Source organism: Alternaria novae-zelandiae (genome assembly GCF_023758075.1).
Source record: "Alternaria novae-zelandiae strain BMP 2774 chromosome Unknown scaffold_2, whole genome shotgun sequence".
Taxonomy (NCBI): domain Eukaryota; kingdom Fungi; phylum Ascomycota; class Dothideomycetes; order Pleosporales; family Pleosporaceae; genus Alternaria; species Alternaria novae-zelandiae.
Window position 1 is genome coordinate 2,370,239 of NW_026056962.1, and position 24,761 is coordinate 2,394,999.

At 49.5% G+C, this 24,761-nt stretch overlaps 10 protein-coding genes across 10 annotated transcripts; 6 read left to right on the forward strand and 4 right to left on the reverse strand.

The window, feature by feature from the left end:
- Positions 1–3,794: 3,794 nt before the first annotated feature.
- J4E88_001817 (uncharacterized protein) lies at positions 3,795–4,601 on the forward strand (the record flags this gene model as incomplete). Its single annotated transcript, XM_049395485.1, has 1 exon — positions 3,795–4,601. One exon carries the CDS (start codon positions 3,795–3,797, stop codon positions 4,599–4,601), a length of 807 nt encoding a protein of 268 aa, XP_049259349.1.
- Positions 4,602–4,711: 110 nt separating this feature from the next.
- On the reverse strand, positions 4,712–5,569 carry J4E88_001818 (uncharacterized protein; the record flags this gene model as incomplete). The annotated part of the gene is made up of 2 exons (XM_049395486.1): positions 4,712–5,370; positions 5,428–5,569. The coding sequence occupies 2 exons, from the start codon at positions 5,567–5,569 to the stop codon at positions 4,712–4,714; spliced, it is 801 nt and encodes a 266-aa protein (XP_049259350.1).
- Positions 5,570–6,731: 1,162 nt separating this feature from the next.
- On the reverse strand, positions 6,732–10,234 carry J4E88_001819 (uncharacterized protein; the record flags this gene model as incomplete). The annotated part of the gene is made up of 3 exons (XM_049395487.1): positions 6,732–7,590; positions 7,642–9,204; positions 9,252–10,234. The coding sequence occupies 3 exons, from the start codon at positions 10,232–10,234 to the stop codon at positions 6,732–6,734; spliced, it is 3,405 nt and encodes a 1,134-aa protein (XP_049259351.1).
- A 1,890-nt stretch (positions 10,235–12,124) lies between these two features.
- J4E88_001820 (uncharacterized protein) lies at positions 12,125–12,616 on the reverse strand (the record flags this gene model as incomplete). Its single annotated transcript, XM_049395488.1, has 3 exons — positions 12,125–12,399; positions 12,456–12,540; positions 12,590–12,616. 3 exons carry the CDS (start codon positions 12,614–12,616, stop codon positions 12,125–12,127), a joined length of 387 nt encoding a protein of 128 aa, XP_049259352.1.
- Positions 12,617–12,934: 318 nt separating this feature from the next.
- Positions 12,935–14,101, forward strand: J4E88_001821 (uncharacterized protein; the record flags this gene model as incomplete). Its single annotated transcript, XM_049395489.1, has 2 exons — positions 12,935–13,184; positions 13,251–14,101. The coding sequence occupies 2 exons, from the start codon at positions 12,935–12,937 to the stop codon at positions 14,099–14,101; spliced, it is 1,101 nt and encodes a 366-aa protein (XP_049259353.1).
- A 1,048-nt stretch (positions 14,102–15,149) lies between these two features.
- Positions 15,150–16,442, forward strand: J4E88_001822 (uncharacterized protein; the record flags this gene model as incomplete). The annotated part of the gene is made up of 4 exons (XM_049395490.1): positions 15,150–15,537; positions 15,591–15,764; positions 15,820–15,975; positions 16,033–16,442. The coding sequence occupies 4 exons, from the start codon at positions 15,150–15,152 to the stop codon at positions 16,440–16,442; spliced, it is 1,128 nt and encodes a 375-aa protein (XP_049259354.1).
- Positions 16,443–17,056: 614 nt separating this feature from the next.
- RPS28 (40S ribosomal protein S28) lies at positions 17,057–17,428 on the forward strand (the record flags this gene model as incomplete). The annotated part of the gene is made up of 3 exons (XM_049395491.1): positions 17,057–17,117; positions 17,223–17,306; positions 17,367–17,428. 3 exons carry the CDS (start codon positions 17,057–17,059, stop codon positions 17,426–17,428), a joined length of 207 nt encoding a protein of 68 aa, XP_049259355.1.
- Positions 17,429–18,806: 1,378 nt separating this feature from the next.
- On the forward strand, positions 18,807–20,408 carry J4E88_001824 (uncharacterized protein; the record flags this gene model as incomplete). Its single annotated transcript, XM_049395492.1, has 2 exons — positions 18,807–19,832; positions 19,926–20,408. The coding sequence occupies 2 exons, from the start codon at positions 18,807–18,809 to the stop codon at positions 20,406–20,408; spliced, it is 1,509 nt and encodes a 502-aa protein (XP_049259356.1).
- Positions 20,409–20,750: 342 nt separating this feature from the next.
- On the reverse strand, positions 20,751–22,196 carry J4E88_001825 (uncharacterized protein; the record flags this gene model as incomplete). The annotated part of the gene is made up of 1 exon (XM_049395493.1): positions 20,751–22,196. One exon carries the CDS (start codon positions 22,194–22,196, stop codon positions 20,751–20,753), a length of 1,446 nt encoding a protein of 481 aa, XP_049259357.1.
- Positions 22,197–23,500: 1,304 nt separating this feature from the next.
- GLD2 (Glycerol 2-dehydrogenase (NADP(+))) lies at positions 23,501–24,490 on the forward strand (the record flags this gene model as incomplete). The annotated part of the gene is made up of 1 exon (XM_049395494.1): positions 23,501–24,490. The coding sequence occupies one exon, from the start codon at positions 23,501–23,503 to the stop codon at positions 24,488–24,490; it is 990 nt and encodes a 329-aa protein (XP_049259358.1).
- Between the last annotated feature and the right edge of the window lie 271 nt (positions 24,491–24,761).

The following is a 24,761-nucleotide window of genomic DNA, read 5'->3' on the forward strand; positions in this document are numbered from 1 at the left end:
ATTAAAAGTATAGTTATAAAAGTATAGTAGTAAAAAGTATACTTTAAAAAAACTTTATTTAGTCTAAAAAAAGTATTATTAAATATATTTTAATAAAGTAAGAAATATATAAAGCTAAAGTATATAAAATATTCTTATAAAACTATTTAAGAAAGCTAGTAAGTACTATAAGTATATATATATATATAGTTACTAATTATATATAAAAAGATACTAGTCTATATAAGTAGTAGATCTTATAAATTTAAACGCTAAAACTATTAAAAAGTAAAAAAATATAAGTATAAACTATAAAAAGTAGTTATATAAGATATTAAATAAAAATATTATTAAGTTATTTAGTAAGTTTATTAAAAATCTTAGCGCGTAAAGTATATATATATATATATATATATATATATATATATATATATATATAAAATAGTTTATAGCTAATAGTATATATATAAAAAGTACTAATATATTTATTAATAAGTAGCTTAAGAAGCTAAAAGACCTAAAGAACTAAGTACTAATTAGAGAGAATAAGAAAAATAAAAAGTTTAAAAAGAATAAAAAAATAATAAAAAAAGTTTATAAAAATTAGATAGTAGTAATAAAAGTATAAAATAAGTTAAAGCTATACTTATATATCTTATAAGCGCCTATAAAGCGCGTAGTATAATATATTAGTTAAGTTTTATATTAGTATAAGTATTTATATATAAATAGTAAAGTATTTATATATAATAGTAATAGTAATAGTATTATAATATTACTAGTAATAGTATTTTTATAAAAGTAGCTAATATAAAGCTATATTTAGTATATTAGTATATATATATATAATATAATATAATATATATAGTATAGAGTAATTATGTAGTATATAAAGTAGTATATAAGATAGTATATAAGATAAGCGTATAGTAGATAGATATAAATATAAGTATAAGTATAGATATATTATAAAAGTGCTAGCTAAGTAGCGCTACTTAAGATAGTAGGCGCTTAAGGCGCTATATAGCCTTAGTAGACTTAAAGACTTAAGAGTTAAGTAGACGTATATAAGTAGGTTATTCTAACTTAGACTAGAGAGTCTAGGTTAAGAGTCTAATAACTTAGTACTATAATATTAAAAACTCTACTTTAAAGTATAAACTAATTATATACTATTATTAAGCTACTTAAATATATATAAAATTATTTTAGCTACTTTTATATTTTAATAAAGTAGCTATACTACTATTATCTTTAGTTCTTTAAGTATTACTTTAAAGAAAGTAAGTAAGTAGTAAAAGATCTTATACTATAGTAAAGAATTAAAATATAAATATAAGAATAATACTATAAAAGTATTAAAAAAGCTTAGAAGTTAATAAATAATAAGCTAAGCGTTTATTATTATAATAATTTAGTTATTTATTATTATAAATACCTTAAGTCTAATTTAGTATTATCTTTATAGTAAAATAATATTAAAAAATATTAAAAAACGTTAAAAGACTTTAAGCTAGTCTCTTTTAGAACTACTAAATAATTTTAATATTAATTTAGTATATATTACTATAGTAATATAGTTATTTTAGACTTATTCTATACTTACTTATATAACTTTCTAGTTTATACTATAACTAGAAATAACTAGAAATAACTAAAATAATATATAGTAATAGGTATAACGCTAATAGAACTAGCTATATTTATTTTATACTTAGTAACTAGTAAAGATAACTATCTACTTATAGCTTAAGAGTAATTCTAGATAACTATTATAGCTTTTATCTACTTAACTATAGTAATACTTAAAAGACTATTTATAAATACTTTTTTATTTTTATTTAATTCTCTATTAAGATAACTAAGAATTCTCTTTATAGTACTAATTTATAAAACTATAATATTATAGATAAGCTTAGAGAAAAGTTCTATAGTTAGCACTAGTTTATATATAAAAGTATAAATATAAATAGCTTAGGCTTTTAGTATATTTATAGTAATAAAATTAATCTAATCTATATTAATAATAAGCTTAAGTTAGTAGAAGAACTTATATATATTAGTAATAAGAAGTTTCTTAATAGTAAAGCTAATAAAAGAAATAATTAATAGCCTTACTCTAAGTAAATATATATATAAAATAGTAGTAATAAGAGCTTTAATAGAAGTTTTAATAAAAGCTTTAATAGTATTAATAAAGTAGCTCTTTATATATTTTAGAATACTTCTTAGAGTACTTAAGATATTAGATATTATATTATAAATAATATCTTATTTTATAGCTACTAGAATAGCCTTTAAAATAGCTTTTTTAATAGTTTTTTTTTTTAGTAGATATAAAGTAGCTTATAAAATTTTTAGAATAGTAATATAGTTATATAAAAAGTAATTAATATAGTAATAATAAAGTAACTTAGTAGAGCTTCTCTATAAGTAAAATAATATAACTAGTAAAAGATTAGTTTTATACTTATAATTATCTAGAAGACTTATAAATTATTTAGAAGTATATATTAACGTAGTAATATAGTATTTAGTATTAAATATAAGCTACTTATATTTTTAATCTTTAAAGTTCTAAATATTATTATTATATAAGTATAAAAAATAGAAGAAGTACGCTTTTACTAAGATTTTAGTATATATATTTTAACTATAAAGCTTTAAAATATATTACTCTATTAGTTATAAGCTAATAAGTATATATAATTAGATTATAATTCTTTTATAAAGTATTTAGTATTATAATTTTTTTATAAAGTATTAAAATAGCTACTTTATAAGCTTAAAAAATTTAAAAGCTTTAACTACTTTAAAAGTAGTAGTACTAAAACTTTAAGCTTTAGCTTACTTAATACTATACTTTTAAAAGTAAATAAAAAATTTAGTTATATATTTTTTAAAGTACTAGTAATAGTTTTTACTTTTTTAGAATTAGTAGCTCTTTAAGCTATAAGTATTACTACTTAAAATTTAAATTTCTACTTAATAATTTATTATTATAATAAAAAGTTTAAAAAAAAGTAGTAAATATATATTTTATAAACTTACTAGTTAAGCTTTAACTTTAGTTTTATAGTATAAGCTATTATAAAACTTATTATACTAACTTATTATAATAACTTATTATATATTTATTATAAAGTTATTTTTAGCTACTATAAGTATATATAAAAATAACTACTTTAGATAAATAGCTTAGTAAACTACTATTACTAAATATTTTTTCTTTTAATATATATAACTAAAGTACTTTTATAAAAAGACCTTTTAGGCTTAAGCGCGAAAGATAGAGAAGATAGCCTAGCCCGTGGAGGCTCTAAAACGCCCCGCCCCGCAGTTCTCGACGAATCACACGTAAGCGACTCCAGCGGCGCCATACCCAAAATGGATGCGAAGCAACTATCTGCGAGCTCTTTTGTCAGCCTCGTGTACCGCCAAGCATACATCGTCAAACCATCTCCTGCAAGCCACAGGCATGGTTCTCTGGCGCACTCATCGCGGCAAGCTTAGTCGACCGCCTATGTCTTCAAACAGAACTGTAGTCAAGATCCGCGAGCTCAGTATCGTTGCTTACGAAGCCATGATGGTAGGAACGCTCCTGCCGCTCCAAAACGGAGGAATGGCATCGTCTCGTAGAGTTGGTATAAAGGAGCTTGCTCGACCTCGATAGTACCAGCATCAACTCACATCTCAGTATCAAACACTCCAGTTTACAAGACACTCGATCTCAAGACAATTCATTCTCAGCCTTCAATATCCGACTCTCACATCAAGACACTTCAACCTTCAACATTCTTAACCACCAAATCAACATGCCTTCCTACCTCATCACCGGAGCATCCCGAGGAATCGGTCTTGCCTTCCTCGATAACATCTCCAGCAACCCCAATAACGTCGTCATTGGCCTCGTCCGCAACATAGCCGCCTCCGAAGCCAAGGTCGCCTCTTGGAACAGAAGCAACATCCACTTCGTTCAGGGCGATCTCGAGAACTATGAGTCGCTCAAGAGTGCCGCCGCTGCTACAGCCAAAACCACAGGCGGAAGCCTTGACTATCTGATCGCAAATGCCGGTCTGGTAGAGGGTGGTTTTGACTCCTTCTCCGTTCTCGGCAAGGACCCAGAGAAACTCACAGCCAGCCTCACCCGCCAGTTCAACGTCAATGTCACCGGCAACATCCACCTCTTCAACCTCTTCATGCCACTCGTCCTCAAGGGAATTGTCAAAAAGGTCGTCACCATCTCCAGCGGCATGGGCGACATGGAGCTAGTGCGCAAGTACAACATCTCCGAGGACGCACCCTACTCCATCAGCAAAGCGGCAGTCAGCATGGCGGTTGCAAAGTTCAGCGCCGAGTACGCCAAAGACGGAGTCTTGTTCTTGGCCATGTCTCCTGGTGTTGTTGGCACGGATGTTTACGCCGATCTCTCCGAAGAGGACCAGCAAAAGCTGGGAATTATGTCGCAGAAGTTCGCTGAATATGCACCAGACTTCAAGGGCCCCATCACGCCGGAAGAGTCGGTCAAGGCTGTGCTGAGTGTTGTTGAAGCCTCCAGCGTTGCTGATGGAGATGGTGGTGCTTTCTACTCCCATCTTGGCAAGGGTGAGAAGTGGCTATGAAAAGTAGTGAGAAAGGTCCTGGATGGTAATTAGACGGAGTTTAGTTTGGTCTTCTCATTCGTTGATTCAATACTTGCATGAAAGTTCACCCCCTTCTCTTCATCGACATCTTACAAGCACTTCCCCGGAATACTCGCCGTAGCATTCTTAACAAACCCATTCAAGAACCCACCCCCACCACACTGAATACCCTTAACAAAAGCCTTCGCAACAGCATCCGAGCCAGCCGGACTAGGATGCGTGTGATCCACCGGGAAGAAAGCATCCACCTTCGTCTTACCCAGCGTCTTGAAGATATCCGCCGTGTACGCTCCATGATCCACATACATGGCATTGCTCCCCAGCGCCTTCGCCACATCCCTCGCATAACCCACGAACCTCCCACCATCGGTATACGAGAAACTGCCGCCCTCCCACGGATTGTTAGGAGTCTGGCTGCTCACAATAACCTTAGCGCCCTTGGCAATAAGCTTCTTGCCCGCCTCGGTGAGGTAGTAAGGAAACGTGTGAACGGTAACAGCTTGACCGTTATACGTAGACTGGCACGTCTCAGATCCAGTGCCGGGGCAAACTGAACGTCCGTTGTCGCCACTACCGAGGCCGCCGCCGTCGTTGTGGCCGAATTCCATGATTACGATGTCGTTGGGTTTTACTAGGTTGGCGATTTCGTCGAAGCGGCCTTCGACGGTGTAGGAGCGGGAGCTGCGGCCGCCGATGGCTTTGTTGACGACGGGGAGGGTGAGCGAGTTGGGGAGGAAGACACCCCAGCCTGGTGATCTTTTGTTAGTGTTGACGTTTCGAAGTGGTAATGGATGCCGGGGCGTACCTGTAGTTGCACCACTTGCTCTCGCCATTGTCGAGTCTCCAGCTAGATATACAGTCTGCGCACGCTTCTCGACATGACCACTTGGAGCAGCCAACACTGTAGCCGCCAGCGCAGCCACCGAAAGTAGACTTGAGGAATGCATGACGAAGAACACGATACTCTTTCGATCTCAAAACAAAAGATCTCAAAACCGCTGAACCCAAAAACCACGTCCAAACACCCTACTATAACCCCCAACCACCACCAACCCACACCTTTCCCATCCGTCCTCTCGTCAACTAATCAACTAATCTTCCGTAAGCCCCATCTCAACCTACTATACAAAAGCAACGAAGTACTACCGCGATCGACCCTGAAACATACCAAGTCCAGGTTAATTCCCCCCAGATTATATTACCTAGAAGCCTTAAACTGTGGGGAGACATCCGGAAGCGGGACCCCTTCCTACAAATAGAAACAAACATGTTAGGTCTCGTGGTACCCGGAGCCGGCACTTGCGGACGTTAGTAATGGACGGTTTGGTATAGATTGTTCCACCGGGGAAATACAGGGCTGGGCGCGGATGAATTAGAGCCGAAGAGGTACATCCGACGACGGAAGTGCGCGTGGCGACGTGATGGTTGTAGCTGTGGAGGCTCCATCATACTTCCGCTCGTGCGAAGGTTTCTAGTAAGTTGATGGTGTAGATGACGATGTGAGGATGGGTAGATCATGCTGGGCATGCATGTCACACATCGCGCTAGCGCTATACGGGATATCTCTTTCCGAACTGTCCGCCTTGAGGCTAGCACATCGTATTTGGTCGCTCATACTTTGAAAGAAACACCCGTTGAAGCGCAGGAGTAGTAATGCAAGAGACGATATGATTCGTGTATCTAATATTCGGCCCATGAGGGGGTGGATGCCGTACTATAGACTCCGCGCCCCGGCAACCTAAAGTGTATAATATCCCATTAAACTTTGCTCGACACGCCCACGCCAAGAGAAGGAAATTAGAACTCCCAAGAGACAAAAAGAAGTAGTATCAAAGTGGGGGCAATGCAAGAAGCGCACTGCCATGCATGCCAGATGTGGTGTAAACAAGAGAATGATGTGCTCGATGTTGTGGAAGAACGCCGTCGGGGGATGCTCGCGTCGAGTGTCCATATGCAATCGTCAAGGTAGTGTGTGCTGAAGGAATGCTGAATGGGTATCGAGCCGGCCGAATGGTGTTGAAACATGACTGACGTGGGAATGCCAGTCGAAATATATACGAGATCCTGAAGTGAATGTTGTATGCCACTGTGGCCTGCTTCCCTTGTGGCTTAGCCAGGTCGTCTGAACGCTTCGACGTTCAACGTGGGTGTCTCGACTTGTCGGTTCGTCGGCACGCCTTCGTTCTTTCTCCTATCGAAGAAGTTCTGGCACTCGTGGCTGACAAAGGTCCATTCTGCGAGAGCACGACCTGCGTAGGTACTTGATGTTACGGCAGCTCCAGTTGGAGGGGTACTGAGGACAGGTTCCGTGTTGATGCCCCTTGATTGTAGCAAGTTGTGTGCTGGGGCCGGAAGTTTCGGCGGTTGGAGGCGCATGTTGTGGTAAGTACCGAAGCGTTTGTCAACCCATTCCAGGGAGAAGCGGAAATTGTAGGTTCGATGAGTGGAAGGTGGCGGTGCTGGCGTAGACACAGGAGGCTCCGAAACCGCAGATGCAGTGGTGGAGAGTGCGTCGGTTGACGAGTTAGCAGACGATGTCTTGCTGCTATTCTCCTTGTCTTTGATCGATGCCGCAGGGCTCTTGGCTTTCGCAGTCTGCTTGGAGCCTCCACCGATGAGACTTCGCAGGATGTTCCACTTGCCCTTGCCGGGGTCTTCATCAGGAAAGTCGCTTGAATCTGCGGACAGGGCGGACGCAGGCCGAATCTCCGCTTCGGGGATGCTGGTGCTGGCAGGAGTTGGTTTTCGCTGATGGGGGTTTTGGACCACGCCATCAAACGAAAGGAAAGGACCGTTGTTGGCCACAATAGGATTATCATTACGGATGATAAGGAAACGTCGGCCTGGTGCAGGGTTGCACGCCTGGGTCGATGGGTATACGATCTGCTTACGCTCAGCTTCTTCTTGAAGCCAGAGGTAGTGAGACCAGATGGACCGGAGGCGGTCGCTCAAAGCCTTCTTAATGGCTCTGTTTCATTGTTAGCATATGTCATCATTGTCAAGCCTCAAGGATACGTACACCTCAGTATCAGTCTCATTTCCGTCGTAGCGCGCAACCCGCCAGCAGATCAAACGCATGAAGTAAGATCGTACCATAGGACACCAATGGTTGAAGCGGCTCTCGAAGAAAGCTGGTTCCAGAAGAAAGTCGAGGCACAACCCAGCCTTTCTTCGCTCGTCCATAACCAGTGTACACCAGCTGCTGTAAAGGAAGGCGTACAACTTGATCTCCGTGGCTGTGTTGTGGCTGGCGGCCATTGCCTTGAATACGGTAAGCCAGAACGGCCAGTCCATTACAGCGTGTTGGTCACTGTCGTGCTGTTCGTATCGGACCATGATGATGAGAGCCTCCTCGAGAAAGTCGCAGAGTGTGTAACAGGCACTGTTGTCGTATATCGAGATCTTGCGTGCCTGCGCTTGTAGGAGACGAGCGAAACTGTCAGCGAACATGCGCCTGGCAATGTGAAGATGCGAGTTCCGCTCAGAGAGGAAATCCCGAATTAGCATTATAAGTCGATTCTCTTGCATCATTCTGGTAGCATTCGCAGGTGGGATGGCGATGCTCGAGGCAGAGGCATCGGGTTCTAAAACGTCATCAAAAGTGATGTTTGCCGCGGTCGATGGATCTTCCTGCTGTTGTGGAGTGGCGTTTCTGTTGATGGTCGCATCGAGGTTTACCAATATCTGGGCATGCACCATGATGAGTCCTGGCACGCAGATGCGCTCCGCTTTGCTGGGCTCGACAGGTAGGAAATCGCTGACGAGGATATGGAAATGCTTGACGAAAACATAGAAAAGGTCGCTCTCAGCACCAGACCAGCGCTTTGTCCAAAGGCCGTACCAGTCGAGGTTCGCCATAGCGAGCGGGGGCAACACAGGCTTGTGTAATTGGCGCAGGAGTCGGTTGAGCGAAAGCAGCTTCAGCGAGTGGAGCATGGGAGGGAAACCAGCCACAACTCGATCAGAAACAGCATCCAAGCGATCAAGCTTGGAAACGCCAGATTCCTCCATGACGCGCTTCATCATGTCCAGAGAGGGACCCCACAGGCGTACCAGAACGTCTGCCACGCCTGGACAGAAGCAGAAGGCGTACGCGCACGTCTTTCCGCAAAAGGTGACCAGACTAGCTGCGGCGTTCCGCAATGACATCTTTTCTACGACAAAAGCCATCTGAGATTGCAGGTTCTGGGTAAAAATGTTCCGAACGTTGTGGTAGACCGATTCGGCGAGGAAGTCGGAGTTGGCGGATGCGTTGGAGCTGGTCGTAGATGCAGACAGTGTCTCCACGCGGTCTGCAAGAGCACAGAAGGGAGACGGATACAGTCTCCATTCGGGCCTCTCCATGACTGCGGCAATACCCTCCAGAATGACAGGACGATCTGTGCCAGAGATAGACTGGTTGTTCCGTCCTGCGACGAGCTCCAAGAGGCCGGTCCACCATCCGTTGAGGATGTTCACTCGCCTGTCAAGGTCTTCGGGCCTGAGCTTGTGGTTCGAGGGATGTGAGGAATACTGTCGGAGGAAGGGTAGTAGGGCGGTGCGGACGACGTTTGCTTTGAGGGAACTGGACTTGGATTGGAACCTGTCTTCTGTTAGCTCTGGATTCACTGCGGGAAGAGGGAGTCTTACTTGCGCAGATCCCCGTCCAAGGTCCTGAAGGCAGTCCATAGCTCGTCTTTCTTGCGGGGCTCCGTCTTGATGCCCTTGAGCTTCTCTGCAGATACGTTGCGTGGTAGTGGGGGAACAATGTGGGTAGGGCTGACTGGGTTGTGGTTCTGCGGGTAGTGGGGAAGCTTTTCTGTCGAGAAGGATTTCGGGACGGACGGCAGGTTGGAAGCGCTGCTCGATGCGGCGAAGAGACCACTGAGACGCTTGTTCTTCTTGGCGACCGGCACTGGCTGTTGAATCTCTTCCTTCACAGTGTCCCGGGCTTCAGACTCCTCGGAGATCCTGTCTGTTGTCGTGATTGTGGTTGTGAGCGTCTTTCGCTTTGCCGCTTCGGTGGTAGGCTGGGGCTGGTCGCCGAGACTCTTCTTCTTGAGCTTCTTTTCCTTGACCGGCGAAAGAGACTCACGCGGCTGCTCCTTCACAATCCACGACTTCCTCCGCAGGTTGGTCAGGGACCGTGAAGGGGAGCCAGCGGGCGAGTCTGATTGCTTCACAGCGTCGGTCCGGCCACGTTCGGCCTTGCGGTCGGTCTTGCGTTCAGCGGATGGCTCTCTGCTCCTGCTGGAGAAAGGGAGAAAGCGCGAGGAGCGACGCGAGAGGTTGTTGGGCCTGAGTTGCGGCATTTCCACGCCAGGGAGTTCGGGAGCCTCTTCTGAGGAAGGACTCGAGCCACCCGAGTGGCTTTCAGACGTGCGCTCTTCGCTCTTGCCGGTTTCGACATCGTCGTCAGAGCCTCCCCTCAGCTCCACCACGGGGGGCTCGTGGTCCAGATCCTTGACCTGGGGGAAGTACGTGTACGAGGCGGCCTTGGGGAGCTGGGCGCGCTCCGTGTGGCTGGGGGGCTGTGGACCAGGGCCAACCTCTGAGGCGGCTCTGCTCCTGCCTCGAATGGCATTCGCGAGGGAGTAGTGGCCGCGAGGAGCCGAAGCAACGGCGATGGGCATGGCGACGGGTGGGTTGGACGTGGGCGAGGCAGCAGGAAACAGCCGGGGATTCGTAAAGTTTGACGTGGTCCAGAAGGTTTACGGGCTCATGGCGGTGAATTGGGACGGTTGCGGCGTTGTGCTGTCAGGCGGGCCGTTGTGCAGCAGGCAGTGAACGGGCAAAGGTGCAGTATACTCCAGCCGGGCGCGCGAAGACGTCACAAGTGAGGCTGTGGTACCGGAAGCGAACGGCAGCCGCTCAGAGGACGCGGGGGAGAGCAAAGCGAGTGGAATCTGCTGCGACAGGATCGGGCAGTAAGTTCAGTAGCGACTGGCAGGCCTTGGGTTAGAGATTCCGCGCTCGCTGACGCCGCTGGGGGCAGGTTGAGGGCTATTACTTTGACGCTTTCGCAAGCGGACGAACTGGGGCTAGCAGGGGTCGTCGCCTGTGCAGATCGCGTCGGAGCGATAATAATTCTATATTAAAAACGGGCGTATTCTTGGTATCATTTGCCTTTCGTCTACTGACCCGCGCCGCGCCGTTTCTTTACATTTCCACGCTGGGAGCAGTACGAGCTCTAGCCCGCCACCCACCGCCAGCATGACGCCTTTCGGATCGTCGCAGCTGGCATGCCTGCCTGTGTGACGGTGCTGCGCATCTGATGCAGCGACACGGTCGGGGCAAGATGCGTCTGCTGCGCGGTGGGCCCCCGGCGAACCAACTTGTTTTTTCGCGACGTGAACTGTGAACACTGCAATCTCTCGCTGCCGTAATCTCCTGGCCGGTCCCTAGACATACCGCAGACCCCAGTAGCTTACCTGGGTACCGCCTCGTATAACGGCTCGACTCTCATGACTTATCTTGACGTACTGCTTTCTGCTCGGCAGTATGAGAGCAGTACGGTTGACTACTGTGGACAGGTGCTAGTGCCTCAGGGTAAACCTCTCAACCGAAAAAGTCCATGGCACGCATGGCACTAGGACGTCGGTATGCAAAGCCGCAGATGCAGATGGTGCGATAGGCGACCGTGCCTGCAGCTACTGGGGCAGACTCCAATTGCGAGGCTCCTACTGACCCACGCGTATCCTGTGCTTTGTCCGAAGTTCCGAACCGTGAGCATTGTCGGAACGGGACATGCCAGCCTGACGATTACTGTGTAGTGCACAGCTGAGTGCGCAGTCCGGCTTATCTGAGGGGCCACGGTCGCTGCAGTCGCGTGTGCATGTGTGTAGCGATCATCATTCCGCGCATGCCTGTCGGAACAGCGTGCATCAAGCCGGTCAGAATGCGACGCGTCGTGTGTGAATGCCCTCTGAGGTAGGCATAGATGCGACATTCAGTCTCTCGTTACAGCCTGGCACGTAAAAGCAATCGGGCTGCTGCCAGAACCTCACGACGATCCTGGCACCCCACAAATCCCTCAATCCCTAACCCCTCGAGCACCCCTCTCCTGAACGTATGCCAAGTGGTAGATTGCTTGCTTCTCAAACAGCAATGCACATGCACAAAAAGTACACAGTTCAACAGCTGCGAGCCCCTCTTAGTTCCCAGAGCATCAGCACGAGCACGGATGCCAGACCCTGAGGCGGCTAGCTGTAGAACTCCCACGTCTCATGTACTTGTAGATCACGGTCCGCAACGAGTCAAAAAGAATCATATCCGCGAGCAGCTTAGTTCACCTTGTTGAGACGAAGACAGTGGTTTCGAACCAAAGCACTCGCCCGACTAAGCTTAGCATCGATAGTCATAACTTTATCTGCTCGTGTACCCCCACGTTGAACTCGAGGTCATAGTCACATCACGTGATTCACATATGCCCGAACGGAGCTCCGGCTGGCTTCATCGCTCAATGGTATTGACACAGTCGCTAGTGTTTTGATACATGATCTCCCTCACCCAGCAACGCTCTTCTAATGGGTGGCACCGGCGGTGGTAATGCTCTCGTCCTCCTCCTCGAACCAGTCCTCTTGCGGGAGCACGGCGTCGTCCTCGCCCTGAGCGCCCTCAACGTCAACTGCCTGTGTCTCGTATGACTTCAACTCGTTCGCAATGTCGGTCTCCTCGGGGGATGCGGGGGCCTTGGGGACGGTGAACTTCTGGACGTGCGCCTCAGCATCGGATGCCTTGACTTCGGGGACCTTGTAGGCCTTGAGCTCGCGGAGGTAGAGGTCCTGCACTAGGTCGGCTACGGCACCAATTGGGTCAGTACTGTCGCATCTTCAAGCGTTCGGGATGAATCACCTGATCGGACGGCCGAAGGAGTGATGAAAGTGCGGCGAGCGACAAAGGCAGGTTGCTGCCGGGCAACGCGGACGAGCGCCTGGCGCTGTGGCAGGTCAGTACGTGTCCAGATTCCACCAGCAGGAGGAGCGTACCGAGGCCCTGATGGATTGCGCGATCATTGTGTAGGTGTAGTGACGTGGGGAAGCTGGCAATGGGAGCTACAGTGAAGGTCGATGTTGGGGAAAAACCGTGGACCGCCGCAGCTTGAGCCGCCACCCGAAACGGCTTAGCGGCGTGCCAAGCCCAGCAATGGCTGCCTGCGCGCCGAACTACAAGTTTGTCGTCGCAGACTTTCCCTCAGTCTCGCAGCCTGTCTCATACCACCGCACTCGCTCATCCTGCTCCAGCCCGGACGCAGCCTACAAGTGTGTCGGTCGACCGCGCGCAATAGCTAGATAACGAAATACACTCTATAGCCCGTCCGCAACTGCTCGAAGATGTCGTACGCCCCCGATGGCCGTCTGCTGTCGCCTGGCGAGGTGTATGAAGCCGCACCCACACTCGTGAAAGAAGACGAGTGGCAGGAAGACCTGAACGTTGCCATGATCTGCCCCGACTGCAAAGAAAACCCTCCCAATCTGGTCGAAGAGTTCAGCGCCGGCGACACCATCTGCGGTTCCTGCGGTCGCGTACTCGCAGAGCGGACTATAGACACGCGTTCCGAGTGGCGCACCTTTTCCAACGACGGCAAGTACTTGCCTGTTTGGAGGAAATGCAAGTGACACTCATGCTAACACTGCGTCCTGTATCTAGATCAAGGAAACGACGACCCCTCTCGTATCGGAGACGCCGCGAACCCCCTGCTACACGGCTCTCAGCTGCAGACTGAGATCAGCTTCGGTGACGGCGGTATGAGGTCTAGGGACTTGAGCCGCGCGCTTAACAAGACCAACCACGACAAGGTCAACAAGGCGCTGCAGGCTGCGTATGGACAGATCTCAGCGCTCTGCGATTCACAGAACATCAGCCGCCCGACCGCGGAGACGGCCAAGATGCTGTTCAAGATGACCGACGACGCAAAGCTCTTCAAGGGCAAATCGCAAGACGCTATCATCGCCGGGTGCATCTTCATAGCCTGCAGAAAGCACGACCAGCAGCGCAGTTTCCGCGAGATCTTCAAGATGACCAACGTGAGCAAGAAGGAAGTTGGCCGTACGTTCAAGGTGCTCGAGGCCTTTATACAAAAGTCCCAGAATAACGGGCCGTCAGTTGCAGGAAACGGTGCCGTCATCGACACTGTCAACCTTCTCAACCAGAAAGGAGGTACCACAGCCACCAGCGCCGCGAGTCTTATGCCCCGTGCCTGCGCCAAACTCGCCCTCGGAACCCAAGTCCAGATGGTCGCAGAAGAGTGCGCGGATCAGGTCGCCCACTACGGAGTTGCAGCCGGACGCTCCCCCCTCTCCATCGCCGGCGCCTGTCTCTACCTTGTCTCCCACCTCATGGGTCAGCCCAAATCGCCAAAGGAGATTGGTTTGGCTGTCGAGGTCAGCGACGGCACGATCCGCACAGCCTACAAGCTCATGCACTTGGAACAGGACAAGCTCATCAAGGAGGAATGGATCGCCAAGGGTGGCGACCGCTCCAGGATTCCGCAAGCTTGATTTATCATTATATTTGTACTGTCTTATTCTTTTCATTCGAGTATGCATTTACACGGTAGGGCATTGCGACGGAGTCGACGAAATTGGGGCTTGATTTTCAGTATTGCAAGCACGTTTTCTTCATCCCATTGAAGGGGAAAAAATATCGCCAGGTCTACATTGACCTTAGGTCTTCTCTTTTGCTCATTATCGTACTAATGTAGGCTTCAGGCCTGACTAGTTCCTTCCTTGTATGAGATGCCACCTCAAATTGCTTTGGCAGCAACACATGATACCCAATAGATAGGAAGACATCGAAAAAATTGAAATGGCGTTGGTTTGAAGAAACTGTCCCAAAAGTCTACATTGCTCTTAGGGTTGTACAAAAGCCTGATTTTATGCTAACGTAGACTGCAGTATACCTCTTCCTTTTCCTCCTTGCATGGGGGTTTTCCCGTTGTGCTGAAGCGGCATTTGTAGTTTGGTACCAGGGACTACCAGCGAGCCCTGTTGAACGCACATTACCAGTACATCTTCCCAACGACAGCGGGGTCTGTTCATCGACTGCAACTTCCAATATACCACCCAGACGGCGGAATGCTCTATGCCTTCGTGAGGAGAATGAAATTGAAGATACTGTATCCCAGACTCAGGAAGAGCATTCCAACAGATGAGGTCGTCAACTTCAAAACTGTCTGTTCGATTGCGAGCACGAAGTGTCTGAGACCTCATATGATACCCAAGCAAGAGTGAACGCACGTGGTGTTCGTTCCTACCCCTCCGGAGAAACCCGATCAACACACCTCCAGCATTTCGTGAAGCCGTAATGGATACACCCCCAACGCCCCTTCATTACCATGAGACCCTGAGAAGGCCCCAACGAAGAAGATGACCAGAAAACAAGGGTGAATCGCTCTTCCATAAAACCATACATGCCCCTTTCTTCTGTCCTGTAAAGTTCTCATCTCGTTCATCCTCAAGCTTATTGGGATTTACTCCCAAGTTGCTCTTCTCAGAGCCTCCTACCTCATTTCATCCCACCCTATCTCATCCACGAAACAATCCAACCATGAAGTTTACCCTCTTCATCCTCGCGACGCTCCTGAGCGTCACCTTCCTCGGGACGTCAGCCAAATACGTCAAATTCATCAACCACTGCCCGTACAACGTCTACTTCTGGGCCGTCGGCCCCCCAGCCTCGCACATCGATGGCGGCGACTCCTTCCGCAGCATGGTACCCGGCAACGGCGGCTCCGTCATTCACCCCATGGTCGACACGGAGAGATTCGGCGGCGGTCTCTCGTTGAAGATCAGGGATCTGGATTACTATACTCCTGGGCCTGCAGGCATCCTTCAGGTCGAGTATAATCTTGAGGAATCCAAGGGAAAGATGTGGTATGACCTGAGTGCTGTGGATTGTGATTTGCACGCTGGGCCGGCAAACCCGAGGTATTGTCGTATGTGTTTCCCCTTGATCGACAGAGGACGTGTAGACTAACGGTAATTTCAGCACTCATCCGAGGTGGCGTGAAACTCTACATCAACCCAGTACCCAACAAGAAAGACTGCCCATATGCGTACTGCAATGAGGAGAAGTGTGTGAACACTTATCTTAGCCCAGGCGGGTTCGCGAATGAGCCAAGCCTCATGTGCTGGGCTGGTGCTGATATCTTTGTCGAGACTTGTAAGTTTACTGGCGTGCTTGAGCGTTTTGGACAATTACTGATGATCAATCACAGGTACCGATGGCCCAGGAGTCCAGACATTCTTCGGCAAGAAGCCACAGACTGGTGATACCGTTCACCAAGCCATTCCTGCGCCGGTTGTCCAGCCTCCTGTCGTCCAGCCTCCTGTCATCGCTCCCAATGGCATGATCATCTCTCCAAATGGTCAATGTAAGTCTTTCACCCGCCTACCTCATCCTGAACTCATCACTAACCGCGTTCTGACAGGCGGCGACACAACTGGCTTCACCTGCAACGGCTCTCCGAAAGGCCCCTGCTGCAGTCCCTACGGCTACTGCGGCGACACAGCCGCTCACTGCAACCCCGGCTGCCTCCCTTCCTTCGGCTACTGCCATGATATATGGAATCTTCCTCCGATTGGCCGTCGTGCTGCCGCCCCTGAGCCTTTCACCTGGCCTGAGCCGTCTATCGTCACTTCTCAGCCTTCCACCGTCGCTCCTGAGCCTTCCATTGTTACCAAGGTTGCAAACGTTTTCACTTCGACTACCACTGCGACCGAGACCGAAGTCGACTGTGACACGATCAAGCATACCGTTACGAAGGTTGTGAAGGCCACGAGGAAGCCCGGTTCGCAGTTTACGCCTCCGCCGCTGAGGAGAAGGTCTGCGGCCATGTAGGTGACAGCTGGTGAGATGGCTTGCTTCAGATCCTTTCACACATTCATTCAGGGATTTGAGGTTTTGCAAGCTTGTTTACATGGAAGCCGATCCTCGGTATGACTAGTTCGGACGTGGGTGGGCATGGCTGGAAGAGCTACGGAGGGTCGGGTACTTCCCAAGGCGTTGGAAGGCGCTTTATACCCCTCTGAGCGATTTGGCGCTTCTTTACTAGATAGATGGAATGAAAAATGTCGTTGAGTACTGCTGTCCTTGGTGCATTGTGCGATGTGTGTGATGATTGCGTGGGGCACTTGGTGTTGCGACGATCGAATCTTTGGAAGTCGCGCAATAAATCATAGCTCTTTCATGATACCCGCAGTTGTCCAAGATTTTGAATGAATTATGTAAGTCGTGATGCGGTGTTGATGGTGGTGTTGCCTGCACGCCCAAGTGAATGGACGGGGCACTAGCGCGCCACACCCCTGCTCGCCTAGCTAGCGCACTTTGCAAAATTGCCCACGGTTCGCACCAGCTCTCACGCATCGCCAGCGACAACTCCATCTCCGAACGCCCAACCCAGCTCTTCCGCACACCGAACGACCGACTCCCGTCGAACTTCACAACCGCACAAAATGGACTCTGCTAAGGCCCCCGTCAACCTCGTCAAGGTCACCCGTGTCCTTGGCCGAACCGGTACGCGAACTTTCCGAACACTCCGAACTTTTCTGCGAGACGAGCGCATACAACAGTTGGGGGATGCAAAACGTGAGAAAATGGCAGGCTGACGGATAATAATAGGCTCCCGTGGTGGTGTCACCCAATGCCGCGTCGAGTTCATGAACGACCAGACCCGTTCCATCATCCGCAACGTCAAGGGCCCAGGTACGCACGCTCTACCTCCCAGCTGAACGAGAGCCCCGCATACTAACGGAGACATCACAGTCCGCGAGAACGACATTCTCTGCCTGCTCGAGTCCGAGCGTGAGGCCAGGCGTCTGCGATAAGCGCAAGCAAACTCTCGGGGGAAAAGGGAAAGCGGCATTTTCTATTCGGTTACCGGAGTTCTTTGCGAAAGCTATGGGCATCTATACGGACTTCACGAGTATGGACAATATGATGGCGTGGTAGTTGCTCTTGCAGCGCTGCGAAGGAGGGGGATGGAGATGATGGATCTGTGGAGACCTACGATTACGACGACATATCAAGAGTCTGGGTTCTCTCCCTGAATGAATCGAAAATCTACCAACTCCCAACGAGCATCGCGTGGATGGATGTGATATTTGTGGCGGCTGCCTGCAGGACTTGACTGGAGTGTTTGAGTTGCTGAAAGGGACTGACGAGATTACAGGCACGCTTTGTGAGCGTTCGACCCGGTTATGATCTTACTGACACGCGAGCCACTCGGCATGCTTTCGTTATGGTTCACTTGATGCCCACTTTAGATGATACGCAATACCACGGAATGACGTTGAAAGAACCATCTGTCAGTTGTACGAACATATACTTACATGTTATCAGGTTGAGCAACTCTATACTCACGGCTGTGTGATTGTTGTAGTAAATGTCAGAGCACTTCCCGTCTCGCATACTCTCGTCACTGCAAAGGTACTAGCTTGCGGTGATGCCCTACCACCTTGACTGGTATTTCTGTGAGGTCATTCACTGAAGTTGCAAGAGACATGGTTGAAGCGAGTGTGAATCCTCTACGTCCTACCGTCGCTCTTGTGGCGGAGGTCCAATTGAGCATTGACTCTCACTGTTGCTCTTTCTCATTCCCCTTGTCCCTACGAGTACAGCAAACGCTCCACCCTCATCACAACCAACTTGCTCAGCTTCTGGCCATCTCCGTACTCTTCGATCGCCATCATGCAGGATAGCGACGCAGCAGAAAGGCTACGTGATCTACTCGCAAGGTCAGACCCGAAGGCTCCTGTACAACCTACGTTGCAGCACACGAAGACCATTACACCTGTACCATCCCCACCCGTAACAGCACAGGCTTGCATGATACCACCCAAGCCTTTGGAATTAGATTACCCACGCGTTAGGGTACCGGGAAGTTCTCAATCGTCAGTATCGGCGGCAACTCCTCCAAGCTCACCTAAGTCCATCTTCGGATCAGGCCTCTTCGGTTTTTCGAGATCATCTTCAAGGACGACTGTACCGCACTCGTTGAGCAATAGTCAGAGTGGAGGCTTCTTCAACTCCTTGTTTCGTCGTAGCACGGCAGACCGTAGAGAAGATGGAGCTAAAGACCACCAGTTAGTAGCTGTAGACTCGACCGAACTGGCATCGTCAGGCTCCTCGTACTGTGTGGTTGGAAGTTCTATGAACATGCTTCCAGGGCTAACATCGATCTTTCATTCTGGCTCGCCTTCCAAAATGGCTGGGGGAAATGCGCTATTACGCGCTCGTAGTCAGGATAGCATTAGTGCAAAAGGCAATGAGTTTGAGCATCGAACATACAAGGCCTCCAAAACGAGCAAGACTGCTCCGAGTTCACCGAAAGCGCTATCGCCACGGCCTACCTCAAGACGCATTCGGACAATCAGTTGGGCGGACCAAATCCCAAAGCAAGCCGCAAAGTCACCGCCTCCGTCATCTGATCTCGACGTCGGAGAGGCGCAAACGAAGCACGGCTCCGAAATCGCACCACTGTTTGCGCAAGAAGACTTCGATAGCTCCCCAAGCAGCTCGACACTCTCCCTCAACTCGCCTTTCTCTTCTAGCCCACACCTCCCCGCACAACCTCCAACACACCAACCCGACATCGCTAACACCATGCCAACTAGTCTACGCGACCTCTCGCCATTCAAGGGTAGATCGCTCTGGGAGCCCGACGACGATGAATGGGCCGAGCTGGACGCTACTCAAATCTCCTCCACTTTCAAAGCGACCTTCAGGGACCCCAGCCGGCGCAGCACTCGAAAGCCAACAGACACCAGCACTCTATCCCGCTTCAGCGCCACAATTACTTCCTTCCTCCCCTCCTCCCCAACAAAACGCGCTTCCGATGCCCTCCTCCGCGAAGAAGAAGCCCTGCGAGACAGACTGGAAGAGCTACAGAACACATACTACTCCGACCCTGCCGGCGACATTTGCGACAAAGTCATGACCTCGGTCTTCCTGCCCGGCTCCCAGTACTTTTACTACGACCAAACCAGAGATTCCGTCCGCGCTCCCCACGTCATCGACCTGGAAGCGTATTTCACGACACAAGACCCGCTAGTCGGGGCCGCATACCCGCGTCTCAGCGACGCCATCGTCACGATTCTCAGTCACACGAATAGACAGTGTTTAGAAGCGTTTCTAGACCCCCGGGTGGAAGAGTTCGTGTACAGACGGGAGGTGGAGAGGAATAAAGCAGGCAGTATCTTTGTGATCAGAAGGAAGGGAAATGCCGTCATCGTAAGTCCTTCCCACACACATCCACATTGTAACAGTGCAACAACTACGACCAACTATCACACGAACAAGGACAAGGCTAACAAACGCAAACAGGCAGGCTCCTACCGCAACCTAGGCTTCTCACTCTCCTGGACCCTCTACGTCAAAGCCGTGATCGGCGCAACAGGCCTATGGTACGACACTTATGCTTCACCTGTAGCAGGCTCGACGCCAATCGTCGATGGCGTACCGGCTTGGGATACTTTTGTACCTATTGGGACTGAAGACCCATCTCTCTCCCTCCAACTATCACCCGCAACCACCCCACCCAACATATCGCCCCGCAAGATCGTCTTAGCCAGTCCTCGTCCGCAGAAGAAAGATGTGGTAGAGGAAGAAAATGAGATCAGTCCTACGAATGCGAAGTTCGTGCTGTATCAGAGTAGGACGCTTGCGAGGTATTTGTTGAGGGATGTATGGGTTAGGCTTGAGGGGCGGTATGAGTGTAAGGCTATGTGGGAGGTTGATGGGGTGGGGAGGGAGGTTAGGCTGAGGAGGGCGTTGGTGGGGTTTGGGGATGAGGATGATGATGAGTAGTCTTTCTTGAGTATGAGAGATGTCGCAGAGCGATGGATTTGGTGCCGAGAACAAGCGACCAAGAGGTGGTCGAAGAAATATGATGCTGTAGATGAGCAATGTCCTCAGATTCGAAGCACAGGATGGAAAGCATCGTGTAAGAGGTAGAAGACTTTTAGAATTCATCATAATCTATATAAAAACCGAAAACCCAGAATCCGTAGACCCAGTTGTATAGTAAACTCGTTTGATCTATAAAGGTGATTTGCAAGCTTCGCTATGCAAGGATATAATCCCGAAAAAAAAAAGAAGAAACGCCAGTAAAATGCTTATGTACAACGAACTCTTATCCCATGAAACCACTTAAGCAATGGCAGACTGGCCACCCTCAAGGTTAATAGGGTTCATCTTATCGTCAAACTTGAACTTGAAGTCCTCACCGAGCTCCTTCTTCATAGCGGTGGTGACAGCCTCGAAGACGTTCTTGAAGACACCGAAGGAAGCAGGGTTCTGCTCGTCATTGTCGCCGCCCTGGAAGACACCAGTGCGGACAAGGCAGGTGTTCCAGCCGTACATGTTACCACCGACAATGTCGGAAGCAGGGTTGTCACCAATCATGTAGATGTTGGCGGGCAGCTTCTCGTCGTTGTGGATGGTCTCCATCCAGGAGGCGATGACCTCGTCGGCGTACTTGTAGGTAGCCAGTTCGGGCTTGCCGTAGACGACACGCTCGAGTTCGACGCCGGTGAGCGACTTGTACATGGCCTCGAGACCAATGCGGAAGGCACCCTGGGACATGCGGGGGAAGGGGTGCTCGGTGGGGCACAGCATGTCGCCCTGGGAGAAGTAGATGGGGACGCGCTGGGAAACGGGGTCCTTGGCGCGGGTTCCGAACTTGCCGTTCTCGGACTGGAGGAGATCCATGATGATCTGGATGTCGGTGGCGTAGTCACGGCTGTCGGAGAAGACCATGATGGCCTCAATGTTGACCTTGCTGAAGTCGCGGGGACGGGAAGTCTTGCGCTCCTCGTCGGTGAAGACACGGTAGGGGGCGATGGTAGGGTCCCAGGCGATGATGTCGTTGGGGACGACAATGTCTTGGAAGCCGTATTGCTCGGCAACCTCACGGCACTTGTAGCCCTCACCACCGACAACGAGGACGGTCTTGTAGTATTCGGCCAAAGCACGCATGGGAGTGTGCGACTGGATGAACTGCTCGGTCGAGATGGGGTTGTGGAGGATCTTGGAGAGCTGGTCGACACGAGCCTGCTCGGGCTTACCGGAACCGTTGGTAAGGAAGATGTGGGGGATCTTGATGCCGAGTTCGTTGTCTCCGTTCAGGATCTCGAGGACGCGCTGTCCCTCGGGGATCAGACGGTCACCGTGGACGAGGACACCGTCAATGTCGAAGACGAAAGCCATGTCCTTGGCGGCGCGGACCTTCTCGCCAGCGAGATCTTGAAGCTGGGCAGCGATGATGTCGCGAGATGCCTGGATCGGGGGCATGCCAGGGCGGACAGCGGCACCACGGCCATCGGGGTAGTGAACGGACGAGAGCCTCGACTGCCTCTTGGAACGGGGGATGGGCAGTGAGGTACCGAAGGAGTTGCGGGATCCTCTCCTCTCCTTCATGGAAGGCGAGAGGGAGAGGTTGTGCATGTAGCCAGTGGTGTCGGCCATGGCACTTCGGGTTGCTGGGACCTCGACAGTGTTGTCGGTGCCATCTTGTTGAGGGTCAGCTGGGATGGGAAGCTCAGGAGCCTTGTTGGAGGTGGTCTGAGCCTCGTTCTCAACAGCGGAGGGAGACATGATGATGGTGGTTGAAGTTGGGATAAGAATGGGGTATCAAGTGAAGAAAGTAGTAATGTCAGTCTTCTCAGAAGCTGAATGTGATGGTGAAGATGTGGAGTTGTGATGATGAAAGAGCAGTCTCAGGGTCTTTTGGGGGAGGGGCTATATATCACATCACTCGTCACACTGACAGGCAGCGACGTCCATGAACCCCAGATGCCATCATCATTCGCCAATCTCTTCTGGAAGGTTTCGCAGGAGCTTTTCGCTATCCCGATTCAGGCCGGTGACACCAACCACGTTCTGGCACTGTGAGCGTTCAACAAGTACCTCTGTACCCACAGCGCGACATCATTACACTGCTGTAGTGGCCGTGCATAGCAGCACTAGTGGAGAAGTTTGCTGAACCAGAGAATGAGAACTGGATACCGTCACCGCCGTATTATCGCCGAAAACTGGGGACCGATAGCAGCGTAGTGCTGTGAGTCGCCACAACACCTGGAATGCGCGTTGTATACCCTTGGCCGAAGCCGTGAAAGCTTAGCGCAGAGCCTCATTTGACCGGAGGCAGAGCGCGGCCGGAAGATAAGGCACGGTACACCGCCTGTCAAAGGCGGTTGGCGTGCATACACCAAGTATGCGACATGTGGGAATCAGTAGAAGCGAGTGTAGCAGAGTGTAGATGGTGCAGGCAGCGTGCAGACAGTCGCGGCGGTACTTGCAGCAGCATGTGGGAGTGACGAAGGATGGGTGGGGCGAGGTAACCGCGGCTCGCCGAATTAGGGCGAAGGCAGCTAGTGATCTGCTTAAACGAGTGGCTGACAACGGCAGAGCCGCACGACTATTGGGACTACATCGTTCCACATTTTCACCTGTACGAAGCTCAGGTCGGCAAAACTTCCGCGCCAGCAATCAAAATGGCAGCGCTCGGCCCGTGCTGTGGACCCTGAGTCCACCGTCGACGTCATCGCTGCTGCTGACGGCCTACTCTGAGGGTCTACGTGAAACTGTTGGATGGGACTATTATGGAGTTTTTTCGCAATGGGACCGATGCCTGCGAGATGCTTCTGCGATCGGAATCTCTCGGTCTGAGGTCACGGCCGGCTGCGTGGCTGGGGAGCTGTCCGAGCAGACGGGCGATGATGAAAGAGCGAAGAGATTTCAGACCAACCAAGGTTACGCTGGATATATGTAGCTTCACAGTCCCAGCACGCGCTGTTGCCGCTGAATAAATCATCTCAAAACCTACTTGACCACTTTCATCTTGACTCTACATTTTCAAGACACATTTTCAAACTTCAAGAATTACAAACACCGCAAATATGGCTCCCCTCCAGAACGAGAAGACGTTCAAGCTTTCCAATGGCGTCATCATGCCAGCCGTCGGATTCGGCACCTTCGCCAGCGAGGGCGCATCGGGCGAGACCTACGCCGCCGTAATGACCGCGCTCAAGACCGGCTACCGCCATCTCGACTGCGCATGGTTCTACCAGAACGAGGGCGAAGTTGGCGAGGCCGTCCGCGATTTCCTCAAGGAAAACACCAACGTCAAGCGCGAGGACCTTTTCATCGTCACAAAAGTATGGAACCACCTGCACGAGCCCGCGGAGGTCAAGTGGAGTTTTGAGTCTTCGCTGAAGAACCTGGGCGTCGACTACATTGACGCGTTCCTCGTCCACTGGCCCATTGCCGCGGAGAGTGACGACAACCACATGCCCAAGCTGGGCGCCGACGGCAAATACATCATCAAGAAAGACCTCACCGAGAACCCGGAGCCAACATGGCGCGCCATGGAGGAGATTTACAACTCGGGCAAGGCCAAGGCTATCGGAGTTTCCAACTGGACCATTCCCGGCCTGAAGAAGCTGCTCAGCATCGCCAAGGTCAAGCCCATGATCAACCAGATCGAAGTCCACCCCTTCCTCCCCAACACCGAGCTCGTCAAGTACTGCCAGGACAACGACATTCTCGTCGCCGCCTACTCGCCGCTCGGCTCCCAGAACCAGGTCCCCAGCACCGGCGAGAAGGTCCGCACCAACCCCAAGCTCAACGAAGTTGCCGAGCGAAGCGGCTACGACCTTGCGCAGGTTCTCCTTGCTTGGGGTCTCCAGCGCGGCTACGTCGTTCTGCCCAAGAGCTCCACCCCGAAGCGCATCGAGAGCAACTGGCTTATTCCCGAGCTGAGCAAGGCCGACTTTGACGCCGTCGAGGAGGTCGCCAATGGACGACACACTCGTTTCGTCAACATGAAGGATACCTTCGGCTACGATGTCTGGCCAGAGGAGACCGACGGTGGTGAGCTGAAGGCATAGAGCGGGGCGATGAGATCACGATGATACGGCATATTTCGATATTTTGTTTTTAGCGATACCAAAAGTCAACAAGAGACTTATTTAGATCAGCTCATGGAAATGAATCGATCGTGAGATTTATTACATCACGTCTTCGCATGTTTGCAGATCATTGTGATCGTGAGATCGTGAATTCGCGTGACATGACGCGGTTGTAGGCGTTCCCCCGCACGCCCAGACCAGACCCCGGTGCACTACCATAAGGCCTATACACAAACATAAGTAATCATGG